The sequence below is a fragment of the Myripristis murdjan genome, chromosome 9 (assembly GCF_902150065.1).
Source record: "Myripristis murdjan chromosome 9, fMyrMur1.1, whole genome shotgun sequence".
Classification (NCBI taxonomy): domain Eukaryota; kingdom Metazoa; phylum Chordata; class Actinopteri; order Holocentriformes; family Holocentridae; genus Myripristis; species Myripristis murdjan.
The window spans coordinates 31,993,943-32,010,763 of NC_043988.1; the positions used below are offsets into that span (position 1 = coordinate 31,993,943).

General features: G+C 41.6%; 1 protein-coding gene across 1 annotated transcript in view; it reads right to left on the reverse strand.

Annotated features, from left to right (window-relative positions):
• Window positions 1-16,821, reverse strand: part of LOC115364824 (uncharacterized) — a 216,989-nt gene that overhangs the window by 75,279 nt on the left and 124,889 nt on the right. Inside the window, exons 14-18 of the mRNA XM_030059449.1 lie at window positions 16,435-16,440; window positions 14,241-14,315; window positions 10,518-10,737; window positions 7,944-8,171; window positions 1,444-1,585 (exon numbers count right to left, since the gene is read on the reverse strand). Coding sequence (XP_029915309.1) covers window positions 1,444-1,585; window positions 7,944-8,171; window positions 10,518-10,737; window positions 14,241-14,315; window positions 16,435-16,440 — 671 coding nt within the window. The remainder of the gene's footprint in view (window positions 1-1,443; window positions 1,586-7,943; window positions 8,172-10,517; window positions 10,738-14,240; window positions 14,316-16,434; window positions 16,441-16,821) is intronic.

Genomic DNA, 16,821 nt, shown 5'->3' on the forward strand with positions numbered 1-16,821 from the left:
ACGACTCAAAATTAAAGTAGTAATATGTTTAAGTGCAATACTCTAGAGATGGGAATCAACAGGGACCCCCTGATCAGGGGCGGATTTACCATTAGGCAAAACTAGGTGGTTGGCTAGGGCCCCAAGTTCCTGAGGGCCCCATAAAACTCCTCATACACTTATGGTTAATGCAGTTATTACTTATCTGCGCACATTAATTATGTTTTTGATTAAAATCCTTTCGCTAAAATGCCAGCACAATGCTTATCGTATTATGTGTGTCTCGGGGCCCCTGTTTTGTGTGTTGTCTTCTCATTTCAGAGGGCCCCATGCACGGGCGCCGTATATGGGGGAAAAGTTAGGACAATTCCAAGGGCCCTTGCCTGAGAGGGGCCCCAAAAAACAGGTAAAAACTAATATAAAATTATTAAACCATCATCGAGTAAATATATATACATTTTTTTTCATGGGGCCCAACATTCCTGGCGGCGCCCCTGGCCCCATGCCTGCCTTTGCCTTGGGCCCCAAATTTCTTAAATCCGCCACTGCCCCTGATAAAATACTAAAATAAATAAATGACTAAAATAATACTTGACTTTACTATTTACTACTAACCACTTTGTTGACACTTGACTGACTGAATATGTATGATTGTTGGATTTTACAATATTGTGTGGTTTTGAAATATTTGTTTTAGTTTTTTGATTTGAGCCAAACAAAACAAAAAAACATGGTATTTTTTTCCAGATTCATTTTTCATCCGTCGTGCCGAACGGGCCGGCATGTCGGTCGTGTTGCCACAAGCGCTCGACTCTTCCGCGGCGTCGTTTGCATACAGCCGCGCTCATGTCTAATTCATCTTGGCCCTCTGAAATATTAAAGCCAAAGTTCTTCCAGACTTCAGATTCAAAGTGCGGAGATGAAGCATGACTCTGTGACTCTTTCAGCTTTCGGCTCTCTGTTTTTGCGTCTGTCAGTCTTCCTGTGATGACAGGCTTGATTCCCGCGACGCCGCGACAGAACCGAGGAAGTAAATGTTTGTTTGAAGACATTCACACCACCATCTGTTGCAGTCTGAGCAGCAGCATTTTTTTTTTTTTTTTTTTTTTTTTTTTAGCTTTGAATAAAATAAAATGTTAAAAGTATCCATTCCGGGTCAGCAAACAAATCCTTAAAAGACGAAACTGTAAAGTAATTTTTTTCCTCCGTCTCTACGATACACTGCACCTTCAAGTACGCTGACTGAATCAAAGTTACACACACACACACACACACACACACATATCCTCCAGCTTTCCTCCAGCATATTGTATGCGCAGCCATTTTGTGGATGAAAAAGGTTTTCCACATCAAAAACAAACAAAAACATCAGTCATCGTACTCCAAGGCAAACAGCAAACCTGCGGTGTTTTATGGGCTTTGGTGCTCGACACACCTCGGAGGAAACAAACCAACTCAACTCACAAGCTGAACTTTTCCTCCCAGACGGGGTTGAGGTTCCCGTAGATGGTCTTGGTCCTTTTCTTGGTCTTGCCGACCTGGATGGTGACGTACGGGTCACTGGAGCCCGTCCTGTCCTTGGCCTGGAGACCCTGGGCACTGACGACTGATAAAACAAACACACACACACACACAGCAGGATTATGACTTAAAAGTTGCATAAGAACAACAAATGCTTAAACACCTACTATTCACCATCACCATCATCTCTCCCTCGCTCATTCACACACACACACACACACACATACGCACACACACCTGCCAACACACTCTGTATCACCCACACAGTTATGCAAAGCCCCGTAACACAATACTCATGACTCACTGCAGGCAGATGTTGGATAACAGCATTTCTCACCAATTAACTCAGACAATTAAGTGCCCACAACCGCTGTCACCCGATGTTCTGCTGTTTGGTGCAACAAGTAGCCGAAAACGTTTAAAAAAAAAACCAAACAAACAAAAAAAAAACATGGAGATGAGTCTTGGCCTGGTCTTCCAGAGCAGAGAAGACAATAGCAGAAACACAGAGAGCAGTTCATTTAGTTTTGTATACACTCTTTGGCAACAGCAGCAACTCAGAGAGGGAGGGCAGAGGCATTTGCAATAGATGCTGATGATCATATTAAGTATTGCATCCATTTTAATGTGTTTTATTTTCTCAGATGCCCCGCTGGGCCTCCTGCTGGTGCTATAGGGAAGGGGCACAGGGTCTCTCAAATTGCCAGGTTTTCACCTCCATCCTCTTGTCAACATAAATATTGTCATAAAATTTCAACCACCACTATCCTGCTAAACCATTCTGTCCTGCAGGTGGCACTACAATCACCAAAATACACAGTATCATCATCTAGCCAATGTGACAGTTGTAACCCAATTTTATTTGTGTGCAAGAGTAAAATGTTAGCCGCCGGAGGTGCTACGGGGAAGGTTGTGCGTTCACCAAAATGTCCAGATTTCATCCTCTAGTCAACATGAATGATGTCGCCAAAATTCATGGTGATCCACCTGACAGATGTGGAGATATGTCCCTCTGGACCAAACTGCTAACTGACCGACCGCCTCCGCTTCCCAGTAACGCTAAAAAAATTAAAGTCTTTCTAAATTCCAAAAACAAAATCTATGAAAAAAAAGAATCATTTGAATGTATGAACTTTAACACACACGTTTGTTGATGTTGAAATTTTACACTTTGCAAGCCGATGTCAACGAACCAGCAAAATTAAATAAGAGACGGCGAGAATTTGTCTCAAACTCCATGATGGGCGATTGCCGACGGGAAGAGATGTTGTGTGAAACTTTCGGCCCACGCAGAAACAAAACCTTAAGTAATTTTTGCCTCGGTGCCTCCGTCTCTGTCTGCCTCGACTTGTATCAAAGCGCGAGAAGATTCACTTGGCAGACTGAGATGATAGGCTTACGAGCGGAGAGAATGCGGAGAGGTAATTCTTAGAGACGGACGGTCAGCTGGCAGGAGGGTGGCTGTTTCACTGGAGGCAAGTTCCATCAGTGCCACTTTCACTGCCACTTTACAGATACAAAGTGCACACACAGCCGTAGCCTACAGGTCAGAAAAGCAAGCTGTCGACTGCAGACTTCAGCAGGTCTAATCCCGCCTGGAAAAGTCTGGGTGAAGGAAAGTAAACAAGACACGCTGTCCTCCCACTCAAAAAACAGGCCCAAAGTGCCCTTGAGCTAAGCAACTTTTTTTTTTCTGATTTAGATAAGGCTTACTCTAAAACAATATTTGGAAACAATAATCTAGATGTAGTTATGTCATAAGACCTGATATTAAGGTACCAAGATAATACCAACATTTTGAAAATAGCACCGATACTAGTGATGCCGCTAAAAGGCCGACATCCTGATTCATTCAAATATTTTTAAGTAATTGGTTTGAGATCATGTGGTATAAATCAGATAAGTTAGTTTCATATTGCACTGCAAAACTGTTCTGAGATGTTTGGCCCACGTTTTGGGTAAAATCACCTTTTTGTTCAATTTTCACCTCTGTGCGTCCACTGGTTTGGTTCCTATGGGTAGCATTTCATGTTAGCTTAGCATAAAGACTTGAAGTCAATGGGAGTCATTAGCCTGGCTCTGTTAAAGTGGAAAAATAAATCTGAAAGCAAATCTTACAGCAAGTTGTCTTATTTGCACAGTGGATCATATGCTATTACTATAGATGACTTGGAACTAAAAAAAATCCAGAGTTACTGTAAGTTTTTTTTTTTTTTTCTCTTTGACAGATCTAGGCTAATGACTCCCATAGACTTCCAGTCTTTATGCTAAGCTAACACAAAATGCTACCGATAGGAACCAAACCACTGGATGTGCGTATACAGTACAGGTCAAATTATCAAAGTGTAGCATAAAACTCTGCCATATCCACAGCTACATAAAAACAGGTTTGAACTCCTAAGAAAGGAATTTAAACCAAAAACAATGGGATATAAAATGTACTGTACAGTATGTGGACGGAACAATTTGCAGCACATAAAAGTGCTAGAGGGAAAGAAACTGCTAATACTTGTTGAAGAAAGTGCAAAAAGCTGCCTGAAATGTACTTTTTCTCCTCTGAGGAAAAAAAAAAAAATTACATAACATCTTGCATGTGGCAGTAGTCAATAATTTATTTTCAATATATTCTGATTAATTGTGCGGGCTGACTCCTGTCTACTGGAAGCTGCTCTGTGTCACAGACAAACAAACATGGCCAGGTATCAGCCTTCATCTGCGCCTGTAATGTCTCTCCTATTTGCTCAGTCACTGCAGGTGACTGATGCATCACGGCTGCGCTGCGCTGAAGGGAGTTATGAATATTAACAATAGTTTGAGATATTCCCTTAGCAAATTATTCAAAGGGTTCTCTGCTGAGCTCCGCTGTCAGTCCAGCACTTCAATCGCCAGGCTTGTGGACAGCAAGTCTTTCCCTTCTGACTTGGAGTGCCATTAACAACATGCATCTCTAATGAAACTTCAGACAATTTGAATTTAAGTTAAGATTCACCGGCAAACGGTCTGATCCCTGTGGCTGCAGTGGCGACTCTGGTGTTAAAAGGCCCTGTGACTGCACATGTGAGCGGTGCGGCCTCGCTGAGCAGAAAGCGGGGTGACGATCGCAGCACGTGCTCCTGAATGAATGAATGAATGAATGAATGAATTTCAATGGAAGCAGCAGCTCTAACATCTGTCTGTCCCCGTCCTCTATGCCGTCTTTATCCTCTCTCTAATGGAGCTCATCACTGTTGATCAGGGAGACAAGGTGTGATGGCTGCCATGGCAACGCCGCTACCACTACGGTGTGATGTGATGCCGGTTACTATGGCAACAGCGACGGTCATGATGATGCTTGGCGAAGGAGGGGGTGGGTGGGGTGCAGTCATTGGAGCATAGGGATGCTCATCGATTCAAATTAGTAAAGCTCGAAGATAACTTTTTGAGCAACTCCACATTTTATGGTGTAACTACAGAGAGTATGTGATGGTTAAACTCTAGCTTGTTTTTTTTTTTTTTTTTTTTTAAATCCAGGAAGTCTGACGGACCAGCTCTTTATCGGCAATGCCCTGCTTCACATTCAAATAAGCACATATTCACACCTGGGAGCTGCCCGGCACAGCCACAAGTGCTCCTCAGGCTCTTCTTCAGCAGCATCTTGACTCTAGAAGCTGCTGATGGGTTTGTTTGCACAGTCCAGGCTCTCCTTCCCCTTCCAGGGATTTGTAGCATCAACGATTCCACTTCTGTGACTTCCAGGCTACCTGCTGAAACTCGGTTAACGGCTGAGGAGAACGCCAGAATCTGCCTCGCAGTGCCGACGTGTTGTGATGTCCGCTGGCCCGACGTCAAATCCTCCGATTCCAAATGAAACACCACAACTCTCCTGTCCGCGTGCAAACAGCGAAACTGCAGTTGTCTTGCTTAGTATTAAACTGAGCAGCTGCTGAGTTGAATTTATTGGTCATACTGACTTAGTATTGTACGATCCAAACATCAGCAAAGTGGCCGATGGCAACGGTAAGGTAAAAAAAAAAAAAAAAAAAGGCGATGTAACCTTGGGTTTGCTGTGCAGATTTCGACTTTACAAAGCAACAGTTTGTGTGAGGCGTAGTGTAAATACCGGCATGTGCACACATACATATGTGTTATGTTGCTACAAGGCCTTCACCATTATTCAGAGAAGGAAAGAAGAAGTGTGAAGGACAGAAATTGTGTTTATTCATCCTTCCTGTTGTAGTTGATCTGTTTTTGAAGAAGATAAGATATTAACAGGCCTCTAAGCGGTAATCGGAAAGCTCCTTATATAGGTGTAATTTTTTTTTTCTCAACAAATCAGTATCAGTGCTGCTGAAAATAGCATCATTTCCTTCCCTAGCAGGCACTGAGTGTTGAGCACAGCAAATGTAAGAGCACACATGAACTGGGTGTAGGCTGAACCATTACCGTGTTGTACCAGCCAGCAAAACAGACATTTATTTAAATGAAAATTTCATGGCTTATTACTTTAAAGCTTTTTGAAGTCTGTGTGTGTCATGAGATTGAGGAGTATAGAGAGAAAAGCTAATGAGTGCTCAATAAGTGATGAGAGGAGGGAGAGAGGGGAGATAGGGATGGAGACGGAGAGAAAGAGTTTATCGGTGTAATGGCCACTCAGAAAACGAGAGGGATTGATGAACAGGACTCCTCCGGCAGGAAATCAGGAGAGCTGTTTTGACAGTGCCTGCTAGAATATTTTTTGCTCAATAATCTGACACAAAAATGGTCTAGTTAGAGACTAATAGGATACGCCAACTTTCCAAGGGCAAATCTTTCCAATGGAGCACAATATCATCACCCGAGGTGGCGCTCACACCGGCAGGCAGCAGAGGAAGCGGCAGGTAGGAGAGAAAAGTCCATTGTGCGCTGCGGTTTTGAAGCGGCATGTCCGACCTTGCAGCCGTTCCACCGTGGACGTGAGAGCGGTGCGTTCGATTCGATCTGAACTTGGTTAAAGGGGCTCAAGTATTTTCACTGGTGATGTTACAGGATGGATGAACAGTTGCCTGAAAACACATTTGAATGAAGGAATATTGCAAGGACAATCATTTGGGTATTTTATTTCCCTGTGCTGTTCTTGCACCAAGAAGTCACTGGCTGCTGATTGGCTGGTCGTATTGGTGACCCCGACCTCCTCCCTGGTAATAACAACAGCTGCTGCCTCATAGTGCTGCTAAAGATGGGGCAGGCTAACACAAATTCAAAAAATTATAAACGAATGGTTGATTTTTGATGATGCCTTGTAATGACAAAACAAATTAGGCCACTTCTGATTGACTTGTTTTTCTTTTTCTGGTTCTATTATTTCTCACCAAGAACCTCGTCATCTTTTGTCATCCTTACATCTCAGACTGCGACATCTGTGCAAAACTAGGAGAAAATTTTATTCTGTAATACCCTCCCCCACACTCTAAAGATGAGGCTGAAATGCAAGTCAATCAATCAATATTACTTTAGCATAGCCTCACCAATCAAAAATGTAAGAATCTAACAAGACCTCAGGGACTTCTGGGAACAATAATTGAAGCCGTGTTGGAGAAGCCAGTTATGGTTGTCTCCAACTACCCCGACATGTCTCCGACTCTCCAAAGCAAATTAAGGCAAAAATCTGCTTCTACTGTGCATTTTTTGAGAAAACCCACCAGTTATCAACAGTGATGGGAGTAACGGCGTTACAAAGAAACGGCGTTACTTTTATCAGTAACGAGTAATCAAAGAAATTACTGTTTCCCCCGTTACAACGCCGTTACCGTTACTGACAATAAAATGCGCCGTTACTAGCCGTTACTTACCACTAATAATTATTATTATTTTATTATCCTATTCAAAAAATGTGCGTCTTGTGGAGAAAAAGCGGTGTGTCAATTTTCAAACCGGTCGGACTTTGCAGTTTTTTCGTAACTTATCAACATGCATGGAGAATGACTGAGCACAAATTACAAGAAGCGCATGTGTTCTCCGATGGCAGAGTGGATAGTATCTCTGCCTGCCATACAGAAGATCGGGGGTTCAATTCCCCACCTGAACAAGCTGGCATCACTACTTTAAACTATAATGAATTACTTTTTCAAAGTAACGTGGCCAACACTGACAATGATCGATGAAATTTGACAGCAATGTCCACACTGCAACAGCAACGCAAAAATATGTGCATTAATAAGAGGATTTAAGAAAAGAAAAAAAGTAATCATAAAAATGACTTTCCCCAGTAATTGAATTACTCTTCTGCAGCAGTAATTGAGTAGTAATCAAAATTACTTTTTTACAGAAGTAATTAGTAATTGTAACTTATTAGTTTTGTGAGTAATTGGTCCCAACACTGGTTATCAATAATGTCCAGAGTGACAAGTCAAGTTCAGGTACGTAAGCCTTTGCAATGTGATCGCCACTCAACATCTCGAACAAAATTAAAAATCCATCGGACATACTGTTGATGGTGATCTTGGCCGACCACTTGGAGGTGCCGTCCAAGACGCTCTGCTTGATGGTCTTCATGTGCTGGGCGTGGAGCAGCTTGGTGATGGCGAACACCTTCCGGATCTCCTCAAAGATCTCCGGCTTGTTCCTCTCGCGGATCTTCATCCTGTCCTTCATGGCGGTGATGATGTGCTGCGTCCGGTCCTCCGCCCCCGTCTTGGAGCTCTTCTCCGCCGCTCCTGGAGAAGACGGGGTGGGGGGTGGGGGGGGGGGGATTGGAGAGAGAAAAGAGGGATCGAGGTGGATGAAAGGATGAGGAGATACAGATACAGTCGTGGTGGATAAGGAGTGAAACTTTTGAAGAACAGAATCACAAGACAGATGGGACATCACTGTTCGAACAAAGCTGAATGATGGACCACGTACATAAAAATCAAGGTCTTTGGTCCATTTTTGTTGTATTGTACCTTTCTCCTACGCGCTGAGTTTTGATGCAATTTGTGCCATTTGTCATCACTTTTTTCTTTGCTTTTATTTTCACCGTGAGCTCTTTTCATTACTCCCTCAGCATTTTTGGCCAAAAGTTGCACTGATTGTACTTCTTTTTTCCCTCGTATTTCCAGTATTTTTTTTTTTTTTTTTTAAATAATTTCTGCAGCTGAAATCAATCAGAAAATATCATTGTGTGTTTTGCCAAGAATATTCTATTGTGGCCTTTTCGCTCTGTGCCTTTATCTCAGGCAAACAAAGAACATTGGACTTGAACACTTTTCATTATGGAACTGGATTTGCGTCACTATCCAGGTCCTGTCCAATGTCTGGATTTTCCGATTAAGTCCAGTAACGAGCCTGTCACTGGGATCTTTACGCTACCACCTTACAACTGGGATAATCAAAACTCAAATGTTCTTTGGCAGTGTCTCTTAAGGTGGAAGCAGCCCACTCCATAGTCCAGTTACTGTTAAATTGCTGTTAAAAATGGGAGGGAGCTAATAAGATCTGCCCACTGTTCTCTCACCAGTCTTTCAAATTATCCACCTGAAGCCAGTCAGGAACATGCACCTTGTTAATGGTCCCAGAGCAAACAAGAAGATTAGATGAGAAATAATGACAACTGAGATTTTTTTTCCCAGACCAAATTACCAAATGTCTTCTTTTAATGTCACTCACTAAGCTCTTCAACCGGGCATGTAAGCTTAACCTGATGCACAGAACCATCAGAGAAGTCGTCATTGGAAACAGTCTGGAAAAGGGTAGGCATTTTCAAAAAAATACTCGGCAGGTGATTGTACAAACCATCCATCTGTCGCTATCTATCACGGGCTAACTTCAACCAATCAGATGGAGGAAATATAAGACATAATAGGAGAGCGACCAAGAGGAAACAACAAGAAGTAAGGGACTTTGACAGCCAGTAAGCAAGTCGGTGTATGTAGTTACCGTGTCAGTAGACAATTCTTGCCGAGAAACGATAATACTTCATAATAACCATCACAAAATAAACGGTGAATTGATTAATTGTCAATTAAACTTGAGCTAATAGTTATTTTCAGTTAAACAAACAGTGACATGATAATTATTAATGTTTGCTTATTATATAGTAAACTACTTATTAGACGTTTATTGTTGCATTCAGTGTTATACAATATTTGATCCATCTATCATTGTAAGGTATGTAGATGTTTAACAAATGATTTCTAAAAGGCTTATCATTTGGTATTAATGAACGAATATATGGAGCTAAATCACTGCCAAAACCTAACAAACAAACCAAACATGTTTTACAAATGCCCTGTGATTCATTAACAAATGTAGTGTGGTTTGCAAATACAAAACGATACCAATCAAACAAATACACGACATATTTCTAATACATCATGATCCAGAAAAAAAACATCAGTTCTTACAAGTACAAAAAAATATTGTTAGTGAATGATAGGACATTTTAGGTTATTTTTTTTCTATTGTTTAAATTGTGTTTTAGGTTATTTTCTTCTATTGTTTAAATTGTGTTTTAGGTTATTTTCTTCTATTTTTTTCTATTGTTTAAATTGTTCATATAGTATTTTTCTACATTCCTTGTTTATAATGTTTATATTGCTCTTTGGTACTTATTATCTGTTTATACTGTTTATAGTGTAAATTATGCTTCATATCTTGCTATCCACTTTGCTGCTGTAATACGTGAAATTTCCCCACCGTGGGACTAATAAAGGAATATCTTATCTTATCTTATCTTATCTTATCTTATCTTATTTGTAAAACACGTTTTGTTTGTTTGTTAGGTTTTGGCAGTGATTTAGCTCCATACAAATAGTTAATATCATATATAAAATGTAATAATGTGTGCAACAATAAACTGTTAATGAATAGTCTACTGTGTGATAAATGAACATGATTAATGATCATGTCATTGTTTATTAATCGTAAATCGTGTTACTGGAGAAACATATCACAGAGTGTGTGTAGGATCAAAAACCCATGAGTTAAACTCTGAGAGTCCAAGGAGACAGAAGAGTTTCTTCACACTCAGAGGACGGGGCGAAACAAAAGCAACGCCCCACCACCATCACCGCTGTACTCACTCTGCAGGCAGTCGGCGTTCAGCAGCTCCTGGCATTTCTCGTGCACTTTGACCCCGCACTCGGCACAGCGCATACCCTGCCGGGCGATGCCCCACAGCAGGCCCTCGCACTCGTAGCAGTAGGTGGGCGTGGTGGCGGTCCAGACCTCGAAGTTGTGGGGCGTGGTGCAGGAGATGGGGTAGATCAGAGCCTGCAGCGTCTTCTTGTACACGTGACTTTTCTGTTGGAGCAGCGGGGGGAAGAGGAACATGAGATGGAGTAAAGGTTAGCGGAAGAAAATGGAAAAAGAGGATGATGAAAGGAAGCCGGGAAAGAAAGAAAAAAGACACAGAGAAAGAAAAGACGATGAACAACAGCTACTTAAATCTTACTTCTCAGCATTATTTCTCCCTATTAATATTAATCTATTCTTTATTTTTGATCCTGTTGTAGTGCAACTATTGTGATTGTTTTGTTTTCTTTCATTTCATTGAATTCTTTATCACCACTGTTTATGTTGTCCTTACTGTTGACTAACAAAGCTTTGGCCATATATATATATATATATATATATATATATGCTGAAGTACTGAATTGTAGTTCATGTGAATAAAGATTGCTGAATTGAGCTGAACTGAAAACAGCATGAAAGGTTTGAGAAGAGGAGGAGGGAGGAGAGGGAAATGTTGAGAAAATGCGAAGAATAACAGCAGAAAGGAAATGAGAACAAACAACAAATTAAAGTGTGAGGGGAGAAGAGAAGCGTAAAAAAATGGAGAGAAAGGTGCAAGCGGTTTAATGAAGGAGGGAGCGAGAGACAGAGAGTGACAAATAAAGAGAGAGGTGTGAAGAGGGAAGGTGAGGACGGGCGGTGATTACAGAAACAGAACGGGACAAGGAGCCTGGACGCGACCGAGCGCACAGGGGGGCTTGGCGGTGCAGAGGGCGGCAGGGTGAGGCCAGAGATCAGTCAAACAGAAACCAAAACAAGAGGAGGGAAAAAAACCAACAACAACAAGAGACGAGTAAGAAGCAAACAAAAGGAAAGAGCAAAAAGCTGCAGGGAGCGAGTGCACAGGCTCCACTCCTCGCTGCTTTCTTGCTGAACCGCTGCTGCACTTCGGCTCAATCCTCTGGAGGAGGATTCGCTTTCTTTCCCGGCGTCTCAAGAAGCAAGAAATGACCTCATAACTCGTCGAGACAATTTTATTTATTATTCATTCCATAATATACTGATTTTTTAAAATGTTTCCACTGATTTATACACTAAAAATGAAGTTTTTTGAAAGCATCATCATGCAAATCAAATCTTAACCTTATGTTCAAGTTTATTTAGAGACCTATGCTATCTTATATTGTCCTATTTTAAACTGCAGTAATGTGCAATTACAAACAAATGTTCAGTTGCGTACAGTGCAGCGTGCAGTGTTAGATGAAGGATCAACACGTGAAAGGGGACTTCTGCAGCGGCTGCCACTGAAATCACACACACACACGGCGATGATGTATGACCGTGATTCTGCATTTTTTTTTCTTCCCTCCTCTTCTCCTTGCTGGCGTTTCCATTGATGGAGTAAATGTTGCCTCTGCACAACGGACAGCGGCGTAGGAGGACGTGTGGGCGGAGGCGAGGGGAGGTGCACATCGCCACGCAGGCAGAGAGGAGTCCTCCACATCAGATCCGCTCGATTTGGTCAGCGCACATTTCATACGAGCCAAAAGGAACGTCTTCCTCTCAATTTAATAAAAATAGAAAATTCTAAGTAGTACGACTGTAGTGTAATTGTTATCATTATTAATGGTAGTAGTGGTATTAGATATAATAGTAGTGGTACTGCAACCCTGATTAAACCATGTGTAGAAAAGCATTTTCATATTTGTTGTGTTTCTCTCCTGTAATGTGTTTTTTATTGCTCATATTCATTTCTGGCTGTGGTTTTAATCAGCTTTGTTCTAAACTGTTTTTGGATTTTATTTGTATTTTTCGGCCCTGGGCTTCTGCCTTCTGACTTTATTACCTCTCTTTTCCATTTTTGTCCCCATACGGCCATCTGTAACTTTGTTTTCAGTAAAGTGCAATTTCAATAAAGTTGTGTTTATTTCTGAGATAACAAGTGCAGTTATTTTCATTTGTGTTAAAACTGAAATGTATCTTTACAGCCACGTCAAACGCTCCCAGGTTTGACCAAGGAGCGATTCAAGCCATCGTTTGCGCCAGCCGGCCATCTGGATGTACGATGCGTCGTGTCCCAGCAGCCCCTGCTTCTGTCAGCGAGCGAGGGGCTGACCTGCACCGCCTCCCTGAAATCCTCTGGACTGTTTTTTTTTTTTCTCTTCCTGTGCTCTGGACGACTCCGAACATCTGCCCCACTTGAATTCATACATATGACCTGTGCATATTTTGTGAATATGGCAAAGTGCAAGCGGTGGCCAAGTTCAGTGTGTAAACCACAACAGCCGTAACACGCAAAACAATTCCCAAAGAGTTGAAATTTCACATTAAAAGCACTCCAGAAGCTTTAAAAATGCAAGTAGCAGCTACGGACCGACTAGAAGTGTTGTTTAACTTTCGCTCTGGTGTTTATGTACTCTGGATATCAACGCTGCTGAACTGCATCAACACCAAATTGTCTGCTGTGTATCTGTGTGTGTATATGAGCCGGTACAAATTATGGACACATGTCTGAAGAAACGCTGCTTCCATCTGTCAGTGCAGTCTGACACCAGAACGGCGAACAAAGCACATTTGCATGGACGCATTTCTGTTTTCATGTGGATGAAGGGAAGAGCTCACACAGCACATCTGCAGGTTACGGACACATTTCTATACATTTGTTCCCTGCTCATTTGCAATTTTGATAATATGATTATCATACATTTCCACATCTGGTCACATTATGCACACCCAGCAGTGCACATGGACGTATCCATACTACAAAATGTGATCATTTGGAAAGCCAATGATGCCGACGATGCAACCACAAACATCTGCTCAGCGGTGAATCTGTAAGCGAAAATGCTGCATAATTATTCGTTAAATCGCTGTACCGGCCTCAGTACGTCCTTTTGTTGTAATTACATGGAGTATCGTCTTCGAAACTTTGCATTTCCTCTGTTCTTATCAATATTGAATTCTTTGCTGCTGCAGCGACCCACCTCCCCCACGTGGATCATTAAAGTTTCATCCGGTTTAATCTAATCATCATAATCATCCTCATCATACACATTATTCTTATCATAATAACTATTAATAACTGATTTGTTTAATGCTTGACACGGTCGCAGAGTGCAAAACAAAACTGTGATAAACAAACATGAACAGTCAGCTATAAAAAAAAAAAAAAAAAGAAAAGAAAAAGGAAATTGTGCCGCTGCTGGCTATACTGAAGCCTATAGCCGGCGAAGGGCGACTCAGCAAAAAACAGAGGCGATACTGGAATCCAAAAAAACAAATTAACAGCAAAACGACAGCTCATAATGACAGCAAGAGCAGGTGAGAGCAGTGGAAAAGGCTGTATGAGTGTGTGTGTAAGTGTGTGTGTGTGTGTGTGTGTGTGTGTATGTGTGTGTGTGTTTGGGTAAATAGAAGTTTGCCTGGATCGCTTATTAGTTGGCATCAAGTGACAGCTATTCTACTTAGGCTCCATATAACTGTAAAATCACATCTGTGCATGTGTGTGTGTGTGTGTGTGTGTGTGTGTGTGTGTGTGTGTGTGTGTGTGAAATATCTATCTGTCCACTCACAAGGTCCTCGTCCTTCAGGGAGGTCCGTGTAGCCAAAGCGTGGGCGAGTCCAGCTTTCCTGGACTGGATCATAGACTGGAAGAGAGAGAGAGAGTGAGAGAGAGAGAGAGAGAGAGCGAGAGAGAGAGAGAGAGAGAGAGAGAGAGAGAGAGAGAGAGAGAGAGAGAGAGAGAGAGAGCAGCTTCATTAAAATAAAGGAAGCTCATTCTCTGTGTGATATTGGGCTCTCTCTACTTTGAGGGTCATGAAAACCAACTTGACATCAAACATACATCACACACACACACACACACACACACACACACACACGCACACACACATTCACATCTGTATTACTAGACTTATGAGGAGATTATTATTATTTTTGGGGGCTTTTTTGTCATACACTGCCAGCTGAAGCTTCTTTTTCTCTTTTGGGTTTGAAGTGTTTTTGGACACTCTTCTGGCTTTTATTGTCTTTTGATACATCCGCATAGAGTTGATTTTTTTTTTTTTTTCTTTTTGAAGATGTCACTTTGTCTTTCCGTTTTGGCTTCCTGTCTACGTAACAAATTGTGTTTTTGGCCACTGAAAATGCAACTTTTGTAAAATCCTCCCGAGTGTAGTGGCTTAGAGACGGTGTTTTCCTGTTTGCCATGTGGACAGTGAAAACATGAATGGTCGCACAGAGAGATGCTGCCCTCACACAGCTGTGACTTTCATCATGATGGCAGATTCATTGGTAAATTTCAGTCGGAGCTCTGCCTCATCATCTGTCCATCCCAACAAGTCACACTTGTTTCTGTCAGACGACTTCATTTTCTGCACAGTTTTGGACATTATTGGAATATTTTGAACTATTTCTACTTACATTTGTCACTCTGTGATATCCTCAAACCACTCCAGTCCCTCCTCGGCTTCTTTGGTCATGTTCATATGACAAAATATTGATTTTTTTTCATTCAAAAACATCTGTATCTATGTAGATGTGGCCTCAGCTGCCCAGTTTGTATTTTGTTTCTTTTCTTTTCAATCTTACCAAGATTATTTATCTTATTTCAGGTCAAAAATGTCTTATTTCTAGTCAAAATATGTCATTACAAATAAGACATGATCACCTCAGAAGTAAATTGTTTTTACACAAATTTGCTTGTTTCATTGGCTAAATTTGCCAGTAGAAAAAGTGAAAATTCACTTGAAATAAGTCAAAATTAGCTAGAAAAAAAGAAACAAATTTTGCCAATGAAACAAGCAAATTTTCACTTATTTCAAGCAAATTTTCACTTGAAACAAGAGACAATTGTCTAAAAACAAGTTACTTCTGAGCTGATCATGTCTTATTTTAAGTGTTATGAGATATTTTGACTAGGAATAAGACATTTTTGACTTGAAATAAGACAAATAATCTTGGTAAGATTTTGAATTTTTGCAGTGTATAAGTAGGCTTTTTAACTTGCATATTCAGAAACAGCAGAGATCAAACTCCACAAATCTGCGGGTGCTCTTTTGTTCAGACTCCTGCTCTCGAGAAGGTGACTTTCACACCAGAATATTCACTCCAAGTTGAGTTTAATACACCAGACAAGTAAAGTCAAGACTCTCCAATCATCTCTGTGGCTCTTCCACCAGTGTGACGAGAACTGAAAGCTGAAAGTGAGTGCACATTCAAGTCTCCATGCGGCACCTCAAAGTAAATGTGAGAGTGGGAACAAAGACTGAACTTAAATAAACATTCATCAAGATTTTGTTTATTTAGAGAGCCAGGTTTGTCTCTTTCTTGGGGGAACGGCGCTGTTGACTCGCTGAATCAGAGAAAGGCAAAGCAGTTAATGAAGTGGCTTCTGGCAAAAACACCGAATCAAACGGACTGGGGGAAGCTGACAACACTCACATGAAAGATTTTCTTTTTGTCTCTGCCAGAACTCTCAGGTCACATTTTTTCAAATGCAGGTAAACAGTGATTGATACCATTCTCTCTCTCTCTGTCTGTCTGTCTCTTTCTCTCTCTCTCTCTTTCTCTCTCTCTCTCAGTCTCTCTCTCTGCGTATGTAAATGTGTGTGTTCATGCCTGTTTGTGTGAACACGCGTATGAAAACCCCTCCACAGGGAGCAGAAGCATTGCTGCAAGCATGACTGTTCACAGAGCTTTGAACAAAGCACACCAGGTAAAACAGTAACACACTGCCAGTGAAATTTCACTTCTCTCTTTACTCACCATGGCCTGAGGGGAGATGGAGGGAGGGGGGCGAGGTGTGCATGGAAAGAGAAAAAGAAGAAAGCAAAGGTTAGAGTCAAGCAGGTTCCCCTCTGAGAGGATCAGCAGGTTTCACCTTGATTCTGCCTATTCACTGCTTGTACACGGCTCATGTTGTTGCACAGCGGTCGCCGCCGTGTGTATCCTGTTCTGTAACTGCGCTGCAAAACGTGTTGTCACTGAACAACAGCAGCTTAAAGCCTCAATGACACCTTGCAACTCTGTCCCTAATCTGCTTCAACAGTTTGGCCAAGGAACCTGTGTTTAGTATGGCTGCCCACAGTTATTCAGTCATCCTGATCTACCCCACACAGCGAATAAAGTCCTATTCGAACAGGACTAGTTTCC